This window comes from Enhydra lutris, unplaced genomic scaffold (genome assembly GCF_002288905.1).
Source record: "Enhydra lutris kenyoni isolate GAN:26980312 unplaced genomic scaffold, ASM228890v2 scaffoldscaffold13, whole genome shotgun sequence".
In the NCBI taxonomy this organism is placed as follows: Eukaryota; Metazoa; Chordata; class Mammalia; order Carnivora; family Mustelidae; genus Enhydra; species Enhydra lutris.
In genome coordinates, this window is record NW_019154097.1 from 33,087,080 (window position 1) to 33,110,868 (window position 23,789).

Sequence of the window (23,789 nt, forward strand, 5' to 3'; positions counted from 1 at the left end):
AGGCTCCATGTACCAGAAAGGCACACTTCACCCAGCAAACCAGTAGGACCAGTATGCGGCTACTGGGGGGCATCCCCCCGCCCCCCATCCTCCTTCCCCAAGACCTTTCTGATCTGATTCTTCTGTTACCTGCGGACTGTTGGAGGCAGTTAGGGGAAGAGTACGGTTTTTGGAGTCAGAAGCCATGGACTTGAGTCTCAGCTTGGCCCCTTAACCTGTCTGGTGATCTTGAGCAAATCCTTGAACCTTTTGAATCTCTGTTGACTCATCTTGAGAAAAGGATCAAGGGAGGGATAAGAATCTAGCTCATGAGATTACTGTAAGTCTTCCATGAGTCATTCCTCAAAGGCCTTAACACATTATCTGGCATAGAGAAGTGCACTGTATTAATGTGTTGCTATATTATAGTTGCTATTATTTCCCCCGCCCCCCCGCTCTGCTTTTTTTAAAGTAGGCTCTGTGCCCAGCATGGGGCTTGAACTCACAACCCTGAGATCGAGTCACACACACTACCGAGGGAGTTGGCCAGGTGCCCCTACTATTATCCCAATTTTAAATATAAGGAAACAGCATGGAGAGAGGTGAAGTGACTTGCCCAAGGTGACACAGCTGGTATCTGGCAAAGCTGTCCATAGGCCCCTGACTGTCCTCCTCCGGAGCTTTTAGCATCTGTAAAATGAGGGCTGGAGTCTTAGTTTCAGAGCTGAAAGGCCTGCCCTGGGATGTCATGACTGCCCAGGTGGCTCATGCAGTCTGCATGCGGGGACTTAGGCCAGCAGGTCTCCTGGGCTCTGTCTGTGCTCTGCTCTGCTGGCCGCCAGTATGCAGCTGGACCAACAGGACTTACAGAGCTTGCAACTGGAAGATATTCTGGGAGTGCCGTGGGGACCACGTGTGCATATCAGAATGGTCACTGCAGCCTGTGGCGGCTCACATCCGCGGTAGGGCGGTCCAGCTGAAGTCCCTTTGCTGAGGGGGCAGCCGCGAACAGAAGCCTAGGGCATAGGTTTTTGTGACAAACCTGCTCCCTGTGCTGACCTTGGGCCAATGACGTTAGCTCTCAGTGCCTCAGTTTCTTTATCTGTAGAGTGGGGATAACGGCAACCGTGATTTTGTTTTTTTTATTCTGTTTTACAAGTGGCAATTTTATTTGTCCTCTATACATTTTTTTAAGGTTAAAATTTTAATTATAAAGGAATATATTTTAATCTTATTCTAGAAACTTCCTTCTCCCTAACCATTCTCCCACATGCATAAGAAACAAACTAATTGCATTTGTGAAACATTGTATAACTTCTAAATTTTAACTTCAATACAAGGAGCCATGTTATGTGTGCCGCCCGCTCTTCATCTGGCTGTCTCGGCTGCTCAGCTCCCTGCCGTCTTGCTGATCAGCAGTTTCCTTTGGTTTATTCCTCTGGTTCCTTGGAGATTCTTGGCGTGATGAGAGCCCCGGTCCAGGGGTGACTGGCAGCCCCCTGGTGGGGTGGAACAGGACAGGAAGGGATATAAGCAGGATCTGATTAAGTGCTTTCACCTAGGAAACTGGAGGCGACCAGCGCCCAGAATATCGAGTTCCTACAGGTGATTGCCAAGAGGGAGGAGGCAATCCACCAGTCCCAGCTCCGGCTAGAGGAGAAAACACGGGAGTGTGGGACCCTGGCCAGGCAGTTGGAGAGCGCCATTGAAGATGCTAGGAGGCAGGTCAGTCTCGATTGCTTTACTAACTAGCTCTGTGACCTTGGGCAAATCAGTTGACCTCGCTGGGCCTATTTCCCCATCTAAAAAATGGGCACACAGTAGTGGCACCTGCCTCGTGAATTCGTTGTAAGGATCAAATGAGCAATTACTATAAAGGATTTGGCCCTTTATTCACGATGGCTTTTTCAGTTCAATTGGGACTTTTAAAAAACTCCCAAGCCCAGGGATGCCTGGGTGGCTCAGTGGGTTAAACCGCTGCCTTCGGCTCAGGTCATGATCCTAGGGTCCTGGGATCAAGTCCCGCATCAGGCTCCTTGCTCGGCGGGGAGCCTGCCTCTCTCTCTGCCTCTCTCCACCTCTGCTTGCCTCTCTGCCTGCTTGTGTGCTTTCTCTCTCTCTTTCTGACAAATAAATAAAATCTTTAAAAACAAAACAAAACAAAAAAAACCTCCCAAGCCTGCATGGGACTCAGCCGGGTTTACCATAGCTCGGGTGATGACTCATGGAGCATGGGGAAGGGGCAGGTAGAGTGGGCTGCAGAAGTCCCCGTAGTTAGCTCCTGCCCCGGGGCTCCTGGGAACCATCCACAGCAATGTGCAAGGGCCGTCCGTGAGACCAGAGTGGGAGTGGCCCAGGCTTCACGGCCCGTGGCTGCCCAGGTCAGGTAGGCCAGCCACACCTCCGTGTCTTCTGGGCAGGTGGAACAAACCAAGGAGCACGCAGTCTCCAAGGAGCGAGCCGCCCAGAGCAAAATCCTGGATCTTGAGACCCAGCTGAGCAGGACCAAAACTGAACTCAGCCAGCTGCGGCGGAGCCGGGATGATGTGAGTCGGGCTGGAGGGTAGGGGGCAGGAGAGAAGGGAGTGGATTGAGATTTTAGCTTCCGGGGGCCGGCAGGGCAGGGTGTTTTTATGACTATGACACGGTTTTATTTTTCTCAAACCACTTTCCCATCCCTTCAGGATTTTCCAGGCAGATCCCTTTTTTTTCTTAACCGCTTTGTTAGATATCATTTACATACCATAAAAGTCACTCATTTAAACTGTACAATTCAGGGTGCCTGGGTGGCTCAGTGGGTTAAGCCTCTGCCTTTGGCTCAGGTCATGATCTCAGGGTCCTGGGATTGAGCCCCACATCGGGCTCTCTGCTCGGCAGGGAGCCTGCTCCCCCACCGCCCCGCCTGCCTCTGCCTACTTGTGATCTCTGTCAAATAAATAAAATCTTTAAAAAAAATAAACTTACAATTCAGTGGTTTTTAGTATATTCACAGAGGTGTGCCATTATCTCCACAAGTTTAGAATATTTTCAGAAAGAAACCCCATAGCCAACAGCAGTCACTCCTAGTTCCCCCTCAGCGCGCCCTCAGTCCCTGGCAACGAGTGATCAAGACTCTGTTCTGGACATTTCACACACTTGGCCCGTACTCCCGTTCTTCCTCCTAGGCTGACCGTCGCTACCAGAGCCGGCTCCAGGACCTCAAAGATCGCCTGGAGCAGTCAGAGAGCACCAATCGCAGCATGCAGAACTACGTCCAGTTCCTCAAGTCATCCTATGCCAACGTGTTCGGGGACAGTCCCTACACTACCTACCTGACCAGCTCTCCCATCCGCTCCCGATCTCCTCCAGCCTAAGGCTGCCGGTCTTGGGCCAGGAGCCCGGATTGATGCCATGGGAACTGCGGAGGGGCCAAGCCATAGCCGGAAAGCCTATTGCTTTCCTCTCGCTTCCACTGACGGAAGCGTGGTCAGGATCTTGTCTGAGCTACTGGCTCCAGTAAAGTCCCTAAAGCAGCAGGGTGGAGGAGCGGGGGGCAGGAAGGATTTAGTTTTCGCTCCTCTGACAGAGTCACCTGATGGAAATTTTTTAATTACCTTGACAAGCCTTAAATCTACTAATCTTAGGGTACCAGATTTTAACTCACCATGACTTTGCTCCTTCCTTCCCTGAGAAAATGATCTGGACTTTTTCTTCCAGTTCCTTCACAGCCCTCCTCTTTTGAGGAATCTCTCTCTTGGGTTTTCTCTTCCCTGAACCAGCAGGAGCTATCAGAGGTCCTCACCACCCCTCCTGGGCTGTGAGCACGTTCACTTGCTGTTTTCTGTCATGGGTTCGGTGTTTGCCCCAGTGCCACCCCCCCATGCCCTGTGGAAACCTCAGGTTCAAGTGTCCATGAGGCCGCTTGCCCCCACGCACTTCACAACAGACACTGAAGGGCCCATGTCCAGTGGCCTCTTCAAAGTGTAATCCCAGTCTCACTGATTTTTGTTTCTCTTTGCCAGGTTTGTATCTGTGGAATGCATTTATTCTGGAAATATGTGTGTTACTTTACAAGAAGTTTTTATAATCAATATTTAAGGCTCCATTGGATGATTTCCTTTACTCACCCCTTCCCTTTTCTAAAAATGATCAAGGAAAATGCTGCAGGAGAGCCAGTAAACAAGTGCTTGGTGCCTGGGACATGAGGCTTCTCATTTTATTTTGGCCCAGGTCGGTTCTTCCTTGTGCACCTTCTTCACATCATAATCCTGTGAGATGACTGGAGGAAACAGTTTGCCAGGCACTGCTCAGTGTCCAATGGGATGGATAGGATGAAGATAGGATGTGTATATGTTACTATTTTTAAAATATTAGTCTGGTTTTCTTTTTATAAAGATCTTATTTTGGGGGGTGCCTAGGTGGCTCAGAAGGTTAAGTGTCTGTCCAGCTGGGGTCATGATCCCAGGGTGCTGGGATCAAGCCTGACATCAGGCTTTCTGCTCAGCAGGGAGCCTGCTTCTCCCTCTCCCTCTGCCTGCTTGTGTTTTCTTTCTCAAATCAATAAATAAAATCTTTTTTAAAAAATGATTTTTTTAAAGATTTTATTTTTAAGTAATCTTGTACACCCATTGTAGGGCTTGAACTCACAACCCTGAGATCAAGAGCTGCGTGCTCTACCAACTGAGCCAGCTAGGCACCCCTGTTAGCTGGTTTCTGAATGACAAGATTATGGGCTATTTTTATGCTCTTCACATTTTCCTGTATTTAAAAGAACAACACATTCTTTAGGGAGGTGAATGAATGGGGTACTGTGCTGAACCCTAACCTTTCTGTTTTAGCTGTTACTAGCCTTCTGGGTGAGCCAGTCTTGTCCTGTCTAGTCTAACCCAAGGACAAAACTCTAGAGAATTCCCCTGTGTCCTCAAAAACAATGGGCCCACACAGTCGTCAAGATTCAGTAAATCTCCTTCCCCCTCAAATTTTTGGACATTTTGGAGTTTCCAGCTTTTAATTTTGCCAAGGGAGATCATTTGAAAAACAAGCACCAGCTATCAATGCCACAATACCCAGCCTGTTTTCATAGCCTTAATGATAAATGGACTAGAACTTAACAATGTATATGAAAGATCTTCCAAGAAAGAACAGTTGGGGGCAACCCTCTTGGGTCCCCTCCCTCTTTGGGAGCTTTGTACTATCATTCAATAAAATTTACTCTGCTGCCCACCAAAAAAAAAAAATATATATATATATATATATACATATATATATGTATATATAGTCGGAAACGTACACTAATGTGGTACACATCTGCACAGATCATTTGTATTTTTGTCAAACTAATGAAAACTTCCTCCGTGCAGGGCACTGCTATTTACAATGCTGGTGAGAAACACCTCTGTTGGGGCGCCTGGGTGGCTCAGTGGGTTAAGCATCTGCATTCAGCTCAGGTCATGATCTCAGGGTCATGGGATTGAGCCCCGAATCAGGCTCCCTACTCACCAAGGAGCCTGCCTCCCACTCCCCTCTGCCTGCCTCTCTGCCTACTTGTGATCTTTGTCAAATAAAATCTTTTTTAAAAAATAGAAAAAAGAGAAACACCTCTTTTGGAGTCTATTGCTGGGACTCTCTCAACAATGTTCTATTTTTTTTCTTTGTATTTTATTACGAACTGTTCAGAGAGTTTGTTAAAAAAAAAAAATCAAAAAATGAAAATGTTTCAAACTCCAGAGAGTTTTCTTTTCCACCTCGAACTGAGATCCCACAGAAATGGGCAAAAGAAGCCCAAAGTTAAAAAGTCCCAGTTAAAAGCTGGTTCCCAGCAATGGTAAATCCTTTCTGATGTATTGAGATAGAACTCACATACCTTAAAATTCACCCTTTGAAAGTGTATAATTCAGTCATTTCCAGTATATTCACAAAGTTGTGCAATCATAAGCTTTATCCAGTTCTAGAACATTTTCATCACCCCAAATGAAGCCCATACCCCTTAGCAGCCACTCCCCCTTTCCCCTCCCCACAGCCCCTGTCAATCACAAAGTCTCTAAGGATGTTTGTTATTCTGGACATTTAACAAAAATGAAATAAAATACTGTGACCAGTGCTTTCACTTAGAATAATGTTTTCCACGATTCATCCATGTTGTAGCGTGCAACCGCACTTCATTTTATGGCCAGATGATACTCCATTGCTTGAACACACTCCAATTTATTTACTCAACAGTTGATGGACATTTGTGTTTCTACTTTTTAGCTACTATGGATAACGCTGCTACGAACATTCTACGAGTTTTTATGTGGATGCATACTTCATTTCTTTGTGGGTATATATACATAGAAGTAGTGCTGGGTCAATGGTAACGCTAACCTTTTGAGGAACTGCCAGGCTGTCTTCCACAGGAGTTGCCCCATTTTAGAGCCAGCGATGTTCCAATTTCTCCACATCCTCATCAAAACATGCTGAGTTTTCTGCAATCCAGAGACTCCAGCTTTCAGAAGATGCTGTTCCCAGCTCCAAGCAAGAGAGGCGGCCTCGGGGTGGGGGGGGGGCAAACCCTATGCGCAAGCGCAACGACGAGCGGGCTCGGCGCCGGAGGCGGGGCTACGCAGCCGTTAGGGGCGGGGTTGCGCTGCGCGGCTCCGTGCGCGTCCCGGAAGCGGAAGCTAGGGTCCGTTTCCGGGCGGCTGATTCGAGGGCTTGTTTTGTCACAAGTGGAGACTGTGGAAAGCTCCCTTAGGTGGGCCATGCCGTCTGAGGGTCGCTGCTGGGAGACTCTGCAGGCGCTGCGCAGTTCTGAGAAAGGTCGACTCTGCTACCACCGCGACTGGCTGCTGCGGGGCGAGGTGAGCGGGGGCCCCGGAGTGGGCGGTGTCCTTTCCGGCTCCTGGCCGCGGGACCCTGCAGTTCCCTAGCCCTTGGCAAGTCCTGCACTGGGAACACGTGCGTTTTTCTGACAACCCGCATTTGTTTCTGGACTCCCGTGTGTGCATCTTCGTGTCCTCGAGTGTCTGCCTTCTCCTGCGTATACTGTCCTTTCAGGGAACTTCTCTTATTCCAAAGGTGCTCTTCTCTCGAAAGGCTTCGTTGCCACCCCCAGAGTTAGACCCCTCCGCTGTGCTGTGAAAGCAGCCCTCTCGGGGTCAGTTATGTACTGCACGTCTCTTGTGCTAGGAGATCCAGATTGAGCGGAGAACGACTGAAAAGACCAAAATTCTAGATGACATTGGGCAGACGGAAAGTTTAATGGGGGCGTGGCCCTTATACTTAGAATTTGCAAACCCAAACCCTAGACTGTAGGGCTGAGGACAAGGTTAAGGCATAGCTCCTGTACCCGAGTTGCTGATAATTAGTTACAGATAGGATATTACCTGCCTCTTTACATTTACATGTGGGACAATTCTGAAGCATTTCCCTGTCTTTTAATATCACTGGCAGTTTTAGGGAATACATAACTTGCATTCCGTCGGATGAATCCCACCGTGGGACTGTCTGGTGTAGAGTCACGCTGTGCATTTTTGGCAGGAATACCGTAGATATGATGCGTGTTCTCAGTCATATCAGGAAGCACACATATGATGCAACGCATCCTAAGGCTGGGAATCCTAACCTTGATCACCCGGTCACTTGGTTACCTGCCAGATAACTGCACTTAAAATGCCTCATTTTTTCCTTTTGTAACTGATTAGTATCTTTTGAGGAGGTAATCCAAGATTACACTAGTATCCTTTTCCTAGTCAAACCTCCACCATTGGCATTCATTATTTCTGTCTGAATCAGTTAACCCTGTGAGGTAACCAAATGACGTTTCTTTGATACCCACCGTTCCTTCTACACTTGCTAATTGGCATTCTACTGTTAGGAGGAGCTTTCTTTTCTCACGTTTAATGATTTATTTATATCATCATGTACTCTTGGGTTCCTGTTTTATTCCATGAGTTGTAATCCATTACTTGTAAGCTTGTGTGTGTGTGTGTGTGTGTGTGTGCGCGCGCGTACGCCTGTGTATTTTCATTGTGTGGGAAGTGTGTCCTCAGGATAAACTCTGAGACTTGAGATTGCTGGGTCAAAAGGTAAAGGTAGGTGTCCCCCTCTCCCCATTACGGATGCATCAGATCACCTTCCAGTCAACTAAAGGTCGTGTCTTTTTGCCTGCAGCCTTGTCAATATATATGAATATATAAAGGTATAGTATTATACCTTTAATTTCTGATTATCTAACGGGTAAGAATGAGATCTCAGGATCGTGTTACAGTGCCTTTTGTAATTCAGATTGAACATTTTTTTCATATATTCAAGAGTCAATTTTAATCTTTTTTTTTTTTTAAGATTTTATTTATTTGTCATAGGAGAGAGAGAGAGCGCACGCGCGCACACACACAGACGGGGGACTGGCAGGCAGAGAGTGCAGCAGGCTCCCCTTGCTCGGAGGCCTGATGTGGGACTCATGCCAGGACCATGGGATCATGACCTGTGCCAAAGGCAGATGCTTAACTGACTGAGCTACCCAGGCATCCCACTGGGAGCCAGTTTTATGTCTTTTTTTGTGAATTGATTTATGTCTTCTCATTTTTCTAGTGGAGTTCTTCTTCACCCCAGATTTTATAAGTTCTTTATATGTTAGGGATAATAGTAGCCCTTTATCCATGATACATATTGGACATACTTTTTCCTAGTTTGTCAGTTGACATTTTTTATGTTTATGGTGGGTTTTGTATGTGTGGTTTTATTGTTTTTACATTTGAAACTTTGGCCCTGGAATATATTTTGGTGTAAGGAATGAGGAAAAGGGTGTTGTCTCAACATTATTTCTATTACGTCTTGGAAATGAGTCCCATTACTTTATAAAGTGTGCATATAGCCTGTTTGCTTCTGTGTCTGGATCATTTCCATGGATTGAATATCTTTTTATTGCACATGGGATGTGTGCCTATGGTCTAGTCAGTATCTCTCAGCTGCAGCATTATTGACACTTTGGGCTGAGCCAAATAATTCTTTGTTGTGAGGGGCTGCCGCTGCTGTCTTACGGTGTGGGATGTGTAAGGGCATCCCTGGCCTCCACTGACTAGACGCCGATAACACACTCCCAGTGGTGACAACAAAAAATGTCTCCAGACAGATACTGGAGGGTGAAACTGATCCTGCTGGAGAACCACTGATCTAGGGAAAATAATAACTTACAATTTTTGAGTAGTTATTATGTGCCAGGTAGTCTTTTAAGCTGTTTATTATTCATTTAATCCTCTCCAAATCTCCTGAGGTGGATCCTTTATTGTTCGGTTTTAGAAGCGATGAAACCTAGGCACAGAGGGGTTAGGTAACTTGCTCATGGTCACGCAGGTGAGTGAAATGCAGGGATGGAACTCAGGCTAAGAAAGTTCCACACTTTCCACACTCAGTGTGGTTCCACACTCAGTGCTCGGAATCGCTGTTATAGCCTTTTCCCATATTTCCTGGTCATATTTTCGTGACATTGAGTCAAGTTCTCAGTCAGAATTGCTGTTTATTTTAACTGCGGTGAAATAGTAGAAGCTTCTCTGGTTTGAAGCGCTGTGTGGCAGTTCCACAGAGATAGTAGGTAACTGGTAGAGTTGAGTCAGTTGTGGCACACATATTACAGGGTGGCTAGAACTTGTTTTATAGGCTTTCTATTATAAATCCCATTTGTTTTAAGGCATTGGCCTTTAGGTCAGTATCCACTTGTCCATGCCTATTGTTTTAAAAGATTTTATTTATTTATTTTTGCAAGATAGAGAAAGCCGTGTGGGAGGCAAGGAGCAGAGGGAGAAGCAGACTCCCCGCTGATCAGGGAGCCCCGTGCAGAACTCCATCCCAGGACCCTGGGATCATGACCTGAGCCAGAGGCAGATGCTTCACTGACTGAGCCATTTCAGGCAGAAAGAGAGAGAGAAGCAAGCAAACTACTTTCTCTTCATCTCTGATTGTTAATACAATTAGAATGGGTCTTTGGTGTGTGTGTGTGTGTGTCTTTATTCAGGCCTTCGTAGATTACCAGTAAGGCAGGTAGTGGGAAATAAGGACAAAATTACTTCCGATGGCTTGAATCAGTTGACATGCAAGCTGGCCTTCACCCTCTTCTTCTCTGTAGAATGTCTTGGAAGAATGTATGTCTCTTCCCAAGCTGTCTTCCTACTCCGGCTGGGTGGTAGACCATGTCTTACCTCACGCACAAGAGAACCCACCTTCTTCTGAGACCTCAGCATCCTCTAGATCCGCCTCCGCCCTCGACCAACCTTCATGTGTTCCCAGATCGCCTGTCAGAACCCCTGCCTCCTCACCGTCCTCCTCAGCAACTCCAGATGGACCCGAGGTAAGGTTTGTGTTCAGTGGGAGACCGCAGGCAGTGGTGGCCGAAAAGTTGAAGTTTAAGGGGTCCCGCTTGGCTCGTGTGGTGGCGGAGTGTGTGACTCTTGTTCTCAGGGCCGTGAGTCTGAGCTCCACGTTGAGCGTGTTGATTATGGGATGTGGGTTGGGATTGCCCCATCCAAACCACCTCAGCACAAAGGGACACTATCAGAAGAAAGGGGGAAAATTAAGCAAAAACAAACAAACAAACAGAAAAACTGTCCAAAGCAACAAGCCATTCATTGGTTTGTATATCGTTATATAAATATAATTTATATTATTATTTCCTTTACTGAGGAAAACAATTAGAACAAGATCAACATCATGAAAAGCACACTGGTTCGTTCTTTTTTTTTTTTTTTTAAGATTTTATTTAAAATGAAACAAGATAGGATCAGGAGGGAGACAAACCATAAGAGACTCTTAATCTCAAAACAAACTGAGGGTTGCCGGGGGGGAGGCGGGGAGGTGGGGGGGGGGTATGGACAAATGGGGAAGGTGTGTGCTCTGGTGAGTGCTGTGAAGTGTGTAAACCTGGCGATTCACAGACCTGTACCTCTGGGGCTAATAATGCATTATATGTTAATAACAAATTTAAAAATTAATTAAAAAAAGATTTTATTTATTTATTTGATAGCACGAGAGATCGAGGGAAGGAGGGAGCACAAGCAGAGGGAGTGGGAAAGGGAGAAGCAGGCTCCCTGCCGAGCAGGGAGCCCGATGTGGGCCTTGATCCCAGGACCCTGGGATCATGACCTGAGCTGAAGACAGATGCTTAATGACTGAGCCACCCAGGCTCCCCAAGCACACTGGTTCTAACCTAAATTGTTTTATTGTTCTTACTCATAAGTAGGGATGTGGTTTTCATCTAGAAGGGATAACACCAAGTTTACCATCTAGAATGCTTAATTTTTCCGTTTTTTTTTTTTGTCTATATAGGGCAAACATGAGTCCCGGCATACAGAACCTATGGTACTTCAGTCCTCCCGGGGGATCCAGGTGGAAGGCTGCATCCGAATGTATGAGCTCGTACACAGGATGAGAGGGACAGTAAGTGACCCACGAGGTCCGGCAGGCTTAACCTGAGGGAGCCATATGTCAGCGCAGTTCTGTAGGCATCATGGATGTCTACCTTGTGCTAATTGTCCTGTCGCCAGTGCTGGTAGCTCCTGATTCATTTGGAAGATAGTGTAATGTAGCAGTCACAAGGGAGCTCTCTAAAGGGAGATCTGGGTTAAAATCCTAGCTCTTATAGGATTTACATATGACTTCAAGAAAATTACTTAGACTTTCCTGGCTTCCATTTACTTCTTCAGAATTTGAAGATGATCTTGGGCTATCAGATGAGGTTATCCTGAGAAGATGAATCTTAACAGCCTCCTGAGGAAAGAATAACAGTACTTTAATAATTTATTTGACTTTATTATTTTTTCATACTTTACCAATAAAAATTAGAAAGATTTTATTTTATTTTTTTTTTAAAGATTTTATTTATTTATTTGTCAGAGAGAGAGAGAGGGAGAGAGAGCAAGCACAGGCAGACAGAATGGCAGGCAGAGGCAGAGGTAGAAGCAGGCTCCCTGATGAGCAAGGAGCCCGATGTGGGACTGGATCCCAGGACGCTGGGATCATGACCTGAGCCAAAGGCAGCTGCTTAACCAACTGAGCCACCCAGGCGTCCCAAAAATTAGAAAGATTTTAATTCCCAAGTCTTTTGAGAAAACATTAAGGCAACAGAAATTGGAACACCTAATTCATAAATTTAACAACAAACCAATATAATTGAGTTACATAAAGTAACCCATTTATTATAGGCTAGCAGTGTTTCTTTTATTTATTTTTATTTTTATTTTTTAAAAGATTTTATTTATTTATTTATTTATTTATTTATTTTTTAAAGATTTTGTTTATTTGACAGAGAGAGATCACAAGTAGGCAGAGAGGCAGGCAGAGAGAGAGAGAGAGAGGGGAGGAAGCAGGCTCCCTGTGGAGCAGAGAGCCCGATGTGGGGCTCGATCCCAGGACCCTGGAATCATGACCTGAACTGAAGGCAGAGGCTTTAACCCACTGAGCCACCCAGGTGCCCCAAGATTTTATTTATTTGACAGAGATCCCAAGTAGGCAGAGAGGCAGGCAGAGAAGGGGGGGGGGAGCAGGCTCCCTGCTGAGCAGAGAGCCTGATGTGGGCTCGATCCCAGGACCCTGGGATCATGACCTGAGCCGAAGGCAGAGGCTTAACCCACTGAGCCACCCAGACGCCCGCTCGCAGTGTTTCAAATGCCGTAGGTCCAGGCCCCACCGGCTGCCGTGTTCATGCAGGAACCACAGTGCCAGCTCCCCACAGCTCGTCCTTTCATCTTGCTTTTGCCACAGAAGGAGCACGTGTACTTGGCGTGTGCTGGTTTATTTCAATCTTCTCCGCCATTTTCCTGAGGGAGGCCCCATAATTGCTCCTGTATTTACAGAGGATTCCAACCCTCTGGGTGCCTTTGCCATGTCATGACCAACTAGATCTGAGCCCAAAGAACTGACTTTATTATTATTATTATTTTTTAAGATTTTATTTATTTATTTGACAGACAGAGATCACAAATAGGCAGAGAGGAGGCAGAGAGAGAGGCAAAGCAGGCTCCCTGCTGAGCAGAGAGCCCGATGCGGGGCTTGATCCCAGGACCCTGGGATCATGACCTGAGCCGAAGGCAGAGGCTTTAACCCACTGAGCCACCCAGACACCCCTATTTTTTTAATTAGAAAAGCAATGCATGATTTTGTAAACATTCCACAGATGACATGAGTTTATAAAGTGCAAGTCTTCTAGCATCAGCCCTCCATGCATTCATTCATTCATTCACTGAATCAACCAATAATTGTCAAGCTTTCCTGTGCTTGCTGAGCACTTAGATGCTGTTGTCTGGAGAAAATACTGAGCAAAGCAGACACGAATCCAGGCCCTCATGGGGCATCTACACTGGTAAGGAGAGATAGGAGTAAACGAGATAAATAAGTACAAAGTAGGTAGAAGCCGTTATACTCTCAATGAAAGGCAATGGCTGCTCCCACTTGGGTGGTGGCAATGGCTGCTCCCACTTTGGTGGTAGCAATGTGCACAGTGAGGAGTGGGTAGATCCTGGATAGGTGGGGCCCTTTCAGGTGAACACTTACGTCCTTCTTCTCTGGGAAAGTTTTTCCCCTTTGATTGGTTTGTCTTTCTCTCCATTTCCTTGTTTCTTTCTGGGAACTTTTATTAGTCAGAGATGGGCTCTCCTAGATTAATTCCCTATTTCTCCTATTCTCTCTCTCATTTTCCTTTTGTCTTTCTCTGTTTTCCAGAAGATTTCTTTATTTTATCCCTCCATTGTGGTTTGAAAAGACATGTATATATATATATATATTTTTAAATGATGAGATTTTCTTATTCTCCACTTGTTCTTTTTTCAGAGCACTTTATTCTCATATCATACTAGAGTTCTTTTTTCAGATTTGTGTTCCTTGAAATAGCTGTTTCTTCTAGATTCATTATTTTCCAGTTGTTCACCTTGATCTCCTAGGGTACAGAGTTTCCTCTAATAGCTGAGGACCTTCCTTTGCCAGGGGTTGGACCAAGGCTTCCAGGTGCATAGTCAGGAGCAAGATTATCATGCTTTCGGGCTTCCTGAGTGTCCGCGTTCCTAGAGTATTGTTCCGGAATTCCAGCCTCCATGCTAGACGGTCTAGTTATCTCCGAACAGGTTTTTCATTTTCTTACAGGGAAGAACTCTGCATGTTTTTGGGGTGGGGGTGTGTGTGATCATGTAATAAATCACCCCCAGACTTGCGGCTTGCCACCACCACTGGCGTTTCATCACTGTCTTTCACATTTCTGGAGGTCAACCGGCTCCACTGGGCGGTCCTCACTTAGAGGGCATGCGGTTGCAGCGGCTGGGGCCAGAGTTCTTTGAGCGGCTTCCCCCGCCACCGGGGTAGCAGTTGAAGTGAGCTGTTGGCTGCAACGTCTGTCCTCTCCCCACGGCAGGGCTTCCTCATAGCATGGCGGTCGGGTTCTGAGAGCAAGCATCCTAAGAAACACCGGCCGAGTCGCGTGGCCTTTTATAACCTGGTCTTGGAAGTTGTGTGACATTCTTTCTCTTTCCTGTGCTCTCTTGCTCAGGGCAGTCTTGAAGCTCTGCTCAGGTTGAAGTGGAGGACATGGGAGGGTGTCCGAGAATGTGCAGACTCTTTTCAAATTATTACACAGTACGTAACAGTAAAAACAAATTAAGCACAAAATGGACCAACGTAGAGGTACTTTGCCAAAGAAACAGGCAAAGAAACACATGAGAAAGATATAAAAAAAACAAAAAACAAAATCATTACAGCACACGTGCCTGGCTGTTGGCTGTTCCGATCTCATGATCTTGGGGCGGGGGTAAGGGCTGACTATTTTGTCCACAAACACTCAGCTGTTTCTGCTTTCAGTCCCATGAACCGCACCTGATTTCAGTCCTGGCATTTCCCCGTCTGGAGCCTCTTCGAGGTTCTGCTAGATTGGCTCTCTCCCTGAGGGGCGTAGCCCGCTTGTGTGTGCGCGCGTGCAAGTGCATGCGTGCGTGTGTGGCCTCGCGTTTTCTCAGCCCTGCTCTGTCGGGCCACATTCCTCCACAGAAACTTTCTATCTTCCAGAAGCGTGTTGAAAGTTTTTCCCTGCTGACGAGCCCATGTGCTCTCTGTTGTTGAGTCTTTTTTTCCTTCCCAATTCTCTGTTTACACCGAGGCTCACGCGAGGTTATGTATGCTTGTGGTCACTTTGCATTCTTGCACTGGAAGCTTTAAAATAAGATAACGTAGTGTCTTCACAGTACATTTTGCTGTATCTTCATCCCAGTACGTAGAGCAGCTCATGATGTTTGAAGGCTGCCGGGTGTTCTTAGTCCCACCCACTGTCATAGGTTTAGTCAATCCCCGGTTAATTTAAATTGTTTTAAATTTATTGCCGTCATCCGCAGGGCCGCTGTAAGCGTCCTATACATATATCTTTGCACATGCTTGCAAATATTTCCTCAGGATAAATTCCTAAAATTAAAGTAGTGTCAAAGGATTTATACACTTTAACTTTTGATAGTTAAAATGTCAAGGTCACCCTTAAAATCCATGTGAGAGTACTCTCACGAGTGGTGAGTGAGATACCTGATGCCCTTAGGAATAGAGTAAGGGGACTTTCCTACGTGGAGGTGGGGGAGGAGGTGGAGGCAGAGACGATAAGGTAAGGAAAGAAGTGAGGTAGGAATGGGCACAGCATGTTTATGGACTCCGATGAGGATTTCTGCCGGTCACTCTGGAACCCTCATCAGCAGGCCCAGGTTGGAGGCATAGGTGCGCAGGGCTGTTTGACCTTGTGTTGGTAGATATGTGTTCATTCTCGGCGGATACGGGAGTGACAGAAACCAAATGGGGCAAATTGGAGGAGCTTTCCAAAACAGCTGAGTGTAAACATCCACCCAGAGGGGAGACGCATCTCGAGTGTAGCTTCTGAGAAGTAAGCTCTTGAGTGTCTCTGGAGCCAAGGACCGGCGGGAGGGCAGTCCCCGTGGGTGAGTGAGCAAGTGGCAGAGAACGGGTGCTGATCCTTTGCAGGAGGGCCTGCGGCAGTGGCAAGAGGAGCAGGAGAGGAAGGTGCGAGCCCTCTCCGAGATGGCATGTGAGCAGCTGAAGCGCTTTGACGAGCGGAAGGAGCTACAACATCATAAGGAGCTCCGGGACTTCCGGGAAGTGATGGAGAAGAGGTGAGCGGGGCCGTCCGCGTGCTCAGCAGCACCCCTTTCCCAGCACAAAACCCAAAGGGAGAGAGTTGGGCTGCTTCTGAGGTCTGAAATGTTCAAACACAAGAGCCAGAGAAGCTTCTAACTTCGAACGATGACCAGTGCATCACGAAGAGAAGAAAGGCTTTCAGGAGAGGGGAGATAAGACGTTTTCGGGAAGCACGCCTGAGTGCCCCTCTGCCCTTTCTTGAGCAGCTCCAGAGAGGCCCTGGGCCACCAAGAGAAGCTGAAAGCTGAGCATCGTCACAGAGCAAAGGTCAGAGCTTGGGAGAATCCATCTGGGTGTTTTCGGGTCTGGCTCTAACCTGCCCAGAGTCGGGTTTTAGCCAACCTGCGTGGAGGACCTGGCCCAGATCGCGCCTCCACGGGGCTCACCTTGAGCCGTCCTCTTCCAATTCTGGGCCCAGTAAGGCTCGGGGGGATGTAGAAAGAGAAGGCCCAGGGGTGCCACAGAGACAGGTAACCGGACCACCCTTTCTATAGATTCTCAACCTGAAGCTTCGGGAGGCCGAGCAGCAGCGGCTGAAGCAGGCGGAGCAGGAGCGGCTGCGGAAGGAAGAAGGCCAGGCCCGCCTGCGGAGCCTCTACGCCCTGCAGGAGGAAGTGCTGCACCTCAACCAGCAGCTGGACGCCTCCGAGACCCAGCCGCACGGAGACCTGCTGAAGCTCGACCTGGCTGCCCTCCGGACCAGAGGCAACCAACTGTGCGGCCTTATCTCGGGGATCATTCGGGCCACGTCTGAGGTGAGGGACGTGGAAGAGGGACCTAGAAGAGAGAATCCTGGTTCTCATTTCATCTTGTTTCCCCGAGAAGGACTGTGTGTGTGGGGGCAGTTATCCCCATCCCAAATTGGACTCCTGTACATACCAGGTGTCCTGTCTTCGGGTAAACAATTCATTGTTTATTCTGATCGCAAAATAGTGGCGTTCGTTCTGTAACATTTTATTGAACACCTGCAAAGCTGTGGTAAAAGTTAAAACCTCACAGGAATGTGCATCGCCTTTTTCAGTTAACATTGTATTTTGAACGTATAATTACGATAACCATTAACAATATTTTGATGTTTTTAATTAAAGCAGTGTTAAAAACTGCAAGTATTGCCGTGACACGTAGAAGTTGTCAGAATTGGACATTTCCCACATTTAATCATGCCAAATGATTCGAAAAAAAAGTGCCTACTGTTGAACATTTTGGTTTTTGTATTTATACACTGTATTTATACACATATATTGTATTTATACACTGTAGTGCTATCATTTTTTTAATTTTTAAACTTTTTTTTTTTTTTTTTTTGAAAATATTTTTTTTATTTATTTGTCAGAGAGAGAGAGAGGGAGAGAGAGCAAGCACAGGCAGACAGAATGGCAGGCAGAGGCAGAGGGAGAAGCAGGCTCCCTGATGAGCAAGGAGCCCGATGTGGGACTCGATCCCAGGACGTTGGGATCATGACCTGAGCCGAAGGCAGCTGCTTAACCAACTGAGCCACCCAGGCGTCCCTAAACTTTTTTTTTAAGATTTTATTTATTTATTTGACAGAGATCACAAGTAGGCAGAGAGAGAGAGGCGGAAGCAGGCTCCTCGCTGAGCAGAGAGCGCAATGCTGGGCTCGATGTAGGACCCTGGGATCATGACCTGAGCCGAAGGCAGAGGCTTTAACCCACTGAGCCACCCAGGTGCCCCTGTAGTGATAACATTTTATATATGTCTTGTATTTCTTTGAGAAAATTTCCTAGAAATAGAATTACTTGGTCAGAGAATTTTAAGGTTCTTTTTTTTTAAAGATTTATTTATTTGACAGACAGAAATCACAAGGAGGCAGAGAGGCAGGCAGAGAGAGAGGAGGAAGCAGGATCCCCGCTGAGCAGAGAGCCCAATGCGGGGCTCGATCCCAGGACCCTGGAATCATGACCTGAGCCGAAGGCAGCGGCTCAACCCACTGAGCCACCCAGGCGCCCCAAGGTTCTTAGTATATGTGCTGCCGAAGCGAGCACCCCAAGGTTCTTGATTCTTACCCAAAACCTGTACCAATTCATATATATATTTTTAAGATTCTGCTTAATTATTTGACAGCAAGAGAGGAACACAAGCAGGGGGAGTGGGAGTGGGGGAACCAGGCTTCCCACTGAGCAGGTCTCGATCCCAGGACCCTGAGCCACCCAGGCGCCTCACTTTTTTTTTTTTAAGTAGGCTCCATGCCCAGCGTGGCGCTTGAACTCATGACCCTGAGATCAAGAGTCATCCGCTCTGTTGACTCTACTGAGCCAGCCAGAGTCTCCCCCTGCAATTCACATTTTTATGAATTGTATGTTCTTTTTTTTTTTTTATTCAAGATTTTATATATTTTGACCCAGAAAGATCACAAGTAGGCAGAGAGAGGCAGAAGCCAAGCAGAGAGTCTGATATGGGGCTCGATCCCAGGGCCCTGAGATCATGACTTGAGCTGAAGGCAGAAGCTTAACCCACTGAGCAACCCAGGCACCCCATGAATTGTATGTTCTTGCCCTTAGTTCATATTTCTACCTGAGTTTTTGTTTTAAAAATCCAGCTGATATGTGTTCTACATATTAAGAACTTTATGCATTTATCATATTTGAGGCAGAAGTTTATTTTTAGAGTTTATCATTCCCTTTGAATTAGCTTTATAGCTTTTGTTTACCTTTCCTTTTGTAAAATTTCAAGCCTACAAGTCTTTTTCTAGCCTTCAAGCCTAGAACAGCAGTATGAACCCTTACGCAACCATTCCCCGGCTTGAGCAAGACTCAACACATGGCAGTCTTGTTTCATCTCTCCTTCCCGCTGCACGCCCTCTCCCAAATGGCTTTACGATGATTCTCAGACCTAATTACTTTATCTGGGAAAATACTTTTTTTTTTTTTTTAAAGGTGATTTTATTTATTTACTTGACAGACAGAGATCACAAGTAGGCAGAGAGGCAGGCAGAGAGAGAGGAGGAAGCAGGCTCCCGGCTGAGCAGAGAGCCCGATGCGGGGCTTGATCCCAGGACCCTGAGATCACGACCCGAGCCGAAGGCAAAGGCTTTAACCCACTGAGCCACCCAGGTGCCCCGGGAAAATACTTTGTGTGTATCTCTAAAAGATAAAATTCTTTGCTCACATAACCAGAATCTAATATCACATCTGAAAAAACCGATAACTTTTATGACCAAATATCTAATCAGTGTTCAAATTTTTCCACTTGTGTAAAATTTTTTTCCTAAGATCTTATTTATTTGAAAGAGAGAGAGAAAGAGCGTGCACGTGCTCCAGCAGGGGGAGGGGCAGAGGGACAAGCAGCCTCCCCACTGAGCACGGAGCCCTGCGATCAGACCTGAGCTGAAGTCAGACGCTTAACCAACAGTCACCCAGGCACTCCTGTCTCAGATTTTTTTAACAGTTGGTTGGAACATTACCATCTACACAAGGTTCAGCCTTTTGGTTTTTGTCTCTTAATTAAGTCTTTTAATCTCAATACTCCATATCCCTTATTTCTTTTTCCTTGCCATTTAATTATCAAAGAATTTGGATCATTGGTTCTATAAAATTTCCTACATTCTGGAAAACTCCAGAATGCAATTGCTAACCCTAACCCCGTGGTATATTGTATTAGGTTTCTTTATTGTCTATATTTTCTGTGAACTGGCAACTTGAGGACAGTGCCATCCAACAGAACTTTCTGTGGTGATGGAAATGTTCCATATTTATGTTCTGTGACATAGTAGCCATTAGCTATATGTAGCTGCTGAGGACTTAAAATATGGCTACTGTGCCTGAAGAACTGAATTTAAATTAAAAAAAAATTTAAATTAGGGGTACCTGGCAGGGAGTGCCTAGGTGCCTCGGTCATTAAGCATCTACCTTCAGCTCAGGTCATGATCCCAGAGTCCTGGGATCAAGCCCTGCATTGGGCTCCCCGCTCAGTAGGGAGCCTGCTTCTCCCACTCCCTCTCCCCCTGGCTTGTGTTCCTGTTCTCGTTGTCTCTCTCTCTGTCAAATAAATAAATGCAATCTTAAAAAGGGGGGAATACTTGGCTGGCTCAGTCTATAGAAAACGTGACTCTTGCTCTCAGGGTCATGAGTGCAAGCCCTGTGTTGGGTGCGGAGATCACTTAAAAATAAAATATTTAAAAAAAAGAAAGTGAATACAGGGGGCACCTGGCTGACTCGGTCATAAAAGCATGCTACTCTTGATCTGGGTAGGTGGGTGGCTCAGTCGGTTAAGCGTCTACCTTTGGCTCAGGTCATGATCTTAGAGGGCTGGGATCGAGCCCACATCAGGCTCCATGCTCACCTGGGGAGTCTGCTTTTCCCCTCTCCCTTTGCCCTTCCCCCTACTTGTGAGCCATTTCTCTCTCTCTCTCAAATAAATCTTTTTTTTTTTTTTTTTTTTTTTAAGTTATCATTTCAGGGGTGCCTGGGTGGCTCAGTCGGTTAAAGCCTCTGCCTTAGGCTCAGATCATGATCTCAGGGTCCTGGGATCGAGCCCCGCATCAGGCTCTCTGCTCGGCAGGGAGACTGCTTCCCCCTCTCTCTCTGCCTGCCTCTCTGCCTACTTGTGATCTCTGTCTGTCAAATAAATAAAATCTTAAAAAAAAAAAAGTTACCATTTCAGATCAGTGGGGAAAAGATTAATTAGAATCATAAAAGTAAAGATTAGGGGCACCTGGGTGGCTCAGTCAGTTAAATGTCTGCCTTTGTACTGCCTTCAGCTCAGGTCATGATCCCAGGGTCCTGGGATTGAGCCCTGCACAGGGCTCCCTACTCAGAGAGGAGCCTGCTTCTTCCTCTGCCCCTCCCTTCTTGTGCTTTCTCTCTCTTACACTCAATCTCAATAAAGATGTAAAAATCTTTATTAAAAAAACAACAACAAAAAAGAGGGATGGCTGGGTGGCCCAGTAGGTTGTCTGTCTTCAATTCAGGTCATGATCCCAGGGTCCTGGGATGGAGTCCTGCATCAGGCTCCCTGCTCGGCGGGAAGCCTGCTTCTCCCTCTCCTGTTCCCCCCTACTTATGCTCGCTCTCTCTCTCTCTGTCAAATAAAATAAAAAATAAAGATTAAATTTGTACCATTCTTTCATCTAACTCCATAATCTTTGTCAAAGAGACAAACAAATAAATCATGTTCAGTGAAAAAATCTAGGTGAATGTTTGAATTATGTTAAGGTGTGGAGGCATAGCAATGAAAACAGAAGTCATAATGGGAAGGATCAATAGATAAGAGTACACAAAACTGAAAGACATATCATAACTTAGGAAACATTTGTAACATTTATAGCAGACCAAAATGTAATGTCCTTGTTCAGAGAGAGCTCTTAAGATCTATGGGAGAAAAGGTAAATAAATCACTCTCTGTCTACTTCCATTCCACTAACAGAAAGATGAGCAAAGGACAGGATAAGTAGCTGTAAAAGGAGAAATATAATTGGTGAATTTGAAACTAAGTGTTTTGTTTAAGATTTTATCTGTTCATTTGACAGCACACAAGCAGGGGAGCAACAAGCAGAGGGGAGGGCTCCCTCCCTCCGCCAAGCAGAGAGCCAGATATGGAACTCCATCCCAGGACCCTCAGATCACAACCCGAGCCGAAGGCAGATGCTCAACTGACTAAGCCATCTAGGTGCCCCCGGAAATTAAGTGTAAAAATCACCATTAATATATGGAATGCAAATTAAAACACAGTATCGGGGTACCTGGGTGGGTTAAGCCTTTGCCTTCGGCTTAGGTCATGATCTGGGTTAAGCCTCTGCCTTGGGCTCAGGTCTTGATCTCAGGGTCCTGGGATGGAGCCCCGCATCGGGCTCTCTGTTCAGCAGGGAGCCTGCTTCCCCTTCTCTCTGCCTGCTTCTCTGCCTACTTGTGATCTCTGTCAAATAAATAAAATTAAAAAAAAAAAATAAAACTATCTTTAAAAAAAAAAAGATTTTATTTATTTATTTGAGAGAGAGAATGAAAGAGAGAGCATGAGAGGGGGAAGGATCAGAGGGGGAAACAGACTCCCTGCTGAGCAGGGAGCCTGATGCGGGACTCGATCCTGGGACACCAGGATCATGACCTGAGCCGAAGGCAGTTGCTTAACCAACTGAGCCCCCCAGGGGTCCCAAAACACAGTATCATTTTTATCTAGACTACTGTCACGAACTTGTAAAAAGTTATCCCAGCCAGTGTTGGTGAGAGCATGGAAGAATCTGTACTCGGGTGTGTCTGTGGTTGTGACGGTAAATTGGTTATTACCTTTAGGAGAACAGGAGACAGTAAGCATCAACATGTTGAACGCAGGCGCTCCACTGGTGCAGCAGTTCCAACTTAGAAATTGTTGACTTGTGTGTGAGCTGTGGTTCGGCTTCGCAGATGCCTAGAGAAGGGACACTAAGCTCTCCCTCTGTCCCCCTGACAGAACGGCTTTCCCACAGAAGAGGACCAGGCTGTGGCGGAGAGAGCCCTGCAGGAAATGCGGGACCTCCTGACAAGCTTGCAGCAGGAGATCGCCAGGGCCTGTGAGAACAAGAGGAAGCAGGATGAGGAGGCGGCCCGAGAAAAGCGGCAGGGGTCAAAGATGCAACAGGGCCCGGAGGTCCCCAGAGAGGCCCCAGCTCCCAGCCAGGGCCCAGGAGGGAAACAGAATGAAGGTGGGTGCTGCCGTGGCTACCGTCCTTTCGTCCAGAACGTGAAAGGAAACAAGCATGTTTTTCAATACGGTGTTAAGCTTCAGGACGATATACCAGAACTTTTATAGGAGGTAAAATTTACTACTGAGTTTTTTTTTTTTTTTTTTTAAAGATTTTATTTATTTATTTGGTAGACAGAGATCACAAGTAGGCAGAGAGGCAGGCAGAGAGAGAGAGAGGGAAGCAGGCTCCCCGCCGAGCAGAGAGCCCGATGCAGGGCTCGATCCCAGGGCCCTGAGATCATGACCCGAGCAGAAGGCAGAGGCTTCAACCCACTGAGCCACCCAGGCGCCCCTACTACTGAGTTTTTACTGAATTTACATGCAGTCTGGTTGATGTGTCGCCAGACGCTTGCCATGGGGACTTGAAATTATGTATCATTCTGATAGATGTATTATCCCAGGTTTTGCTGCTCTGAGGTTTTTGGGTTTGGGTTTTTTTGGTTTTTGGTTTTTTTTTAAGATTTTATTTATTTGAGAGAGAGTATAAGCAGTGGGAGCTGCAGGCAGAGGCAGAGGCAGAGGGAGAAGCAGACTCCCCGCTGAGCAGGGGGCCTGATGTGCAACTTGATCCCAGGACCCTGGAATCATGACCTGAGCCGAAGGCAAACGCTTTACTGACTGAGCCACCCAGGCCTCTCAACTGCTCTGAGTCTTTAAAATAATGTAACAATCACTTTTCGGCCTTCTAAGTGTAAAATAAATATGTACACAATAGATGCTCATTTAATACATAGGAGAGGATCAGTATAGCATAACGGTTGAAGGCTGGCTTTGGAGCCAGATCCATGGGAATGTAGTTTTTCTACTTCCTGGCGATGTGACGTTGGCAAATTAACCTTTCTACACCTACTTCCTTATCGAGAAAACAAAGATAATAATGGTATCTACTTCGTAGGGTTATTATGACAATGAAAACAATTAATATGTCTATCAGCTGATGAGACAGTGCCTGCCTCATATTGAGTGTTTGCTGAAGGGGCACTGGGCTGGCTCAGTAGAAGAGCGTGAGGCTC

General features: G+C 46.5%; 2 protein-coding genes across 5 annotated transcripts in view; both read left to right on the forward strand.

Moving 5' to 3' along the window:
• Nucleotides 1-4,354, forward strand: part of LOC111145616 (outer dense fiber of sperm tails 2) — a 35,637-nt gene extending 31,283 nt beyond the window's left edge. The window contains 3 exon segments of the mRNA XM_022500635.1: nt 1,542-1,704; nt 2,400-2,525; nt 3,144-4,354. Of these exon segments, the coding sequence (XP_022356343.1) occupies nt 1,542-1,704; nt 2,400-2,525; nt 3,144-3,332 (478 nt within the window). The 3' untranslated portion in view covers nt 3,333-4,354.
• Nucleotides 4,355-6,681: 2,327 nt separating this feature from the next.
• Nucleotides 6,682-23,789, forward strand: part of LOC111145835 (GLE1, RNA export mediator) — a 28,064-nt gene continuing 10,956 nt past the window's right edge. For 3 of the 4 annotated variants that reach the window (XR_002640500.1, XM_022501096.1, XM_022501097.1), the window contains exons 1-7: nt 6,682-6,797; nt 10,061-10,282; nt 11,257-11,367; nt 15,928-16,076; nt 16,308-16,368; nt 16,596-16,856; nt 22,504-22,735. Coding sequence is in view for 3 of the 4 variants with exons in the window: in XM_022501096.1 (XP_022356804.1) it covers nt 6,699-6,797; nt 10,061-10,282; nt 11,257-11,367; nt 15,928-16,076; nt 16,308-16,368; nt 16,596-16,856; nt 22,504-22,735 (1,135 nt within the window). In the remaining variant the exon portion in view is untranslated. Of the gene's footprint in view, nt 6,798-10,060; nt 10,283-11,256; nt 11,368-14,464; nt 14,551-15,927; nt 16,077-16,307; nt 16,369-16,595; nt 16,857-22,503; nt 22,736-23,789 lie in introns of those variants that run through there. The other variant, XM_022501099.1, reaches the window with a different exon arrangement.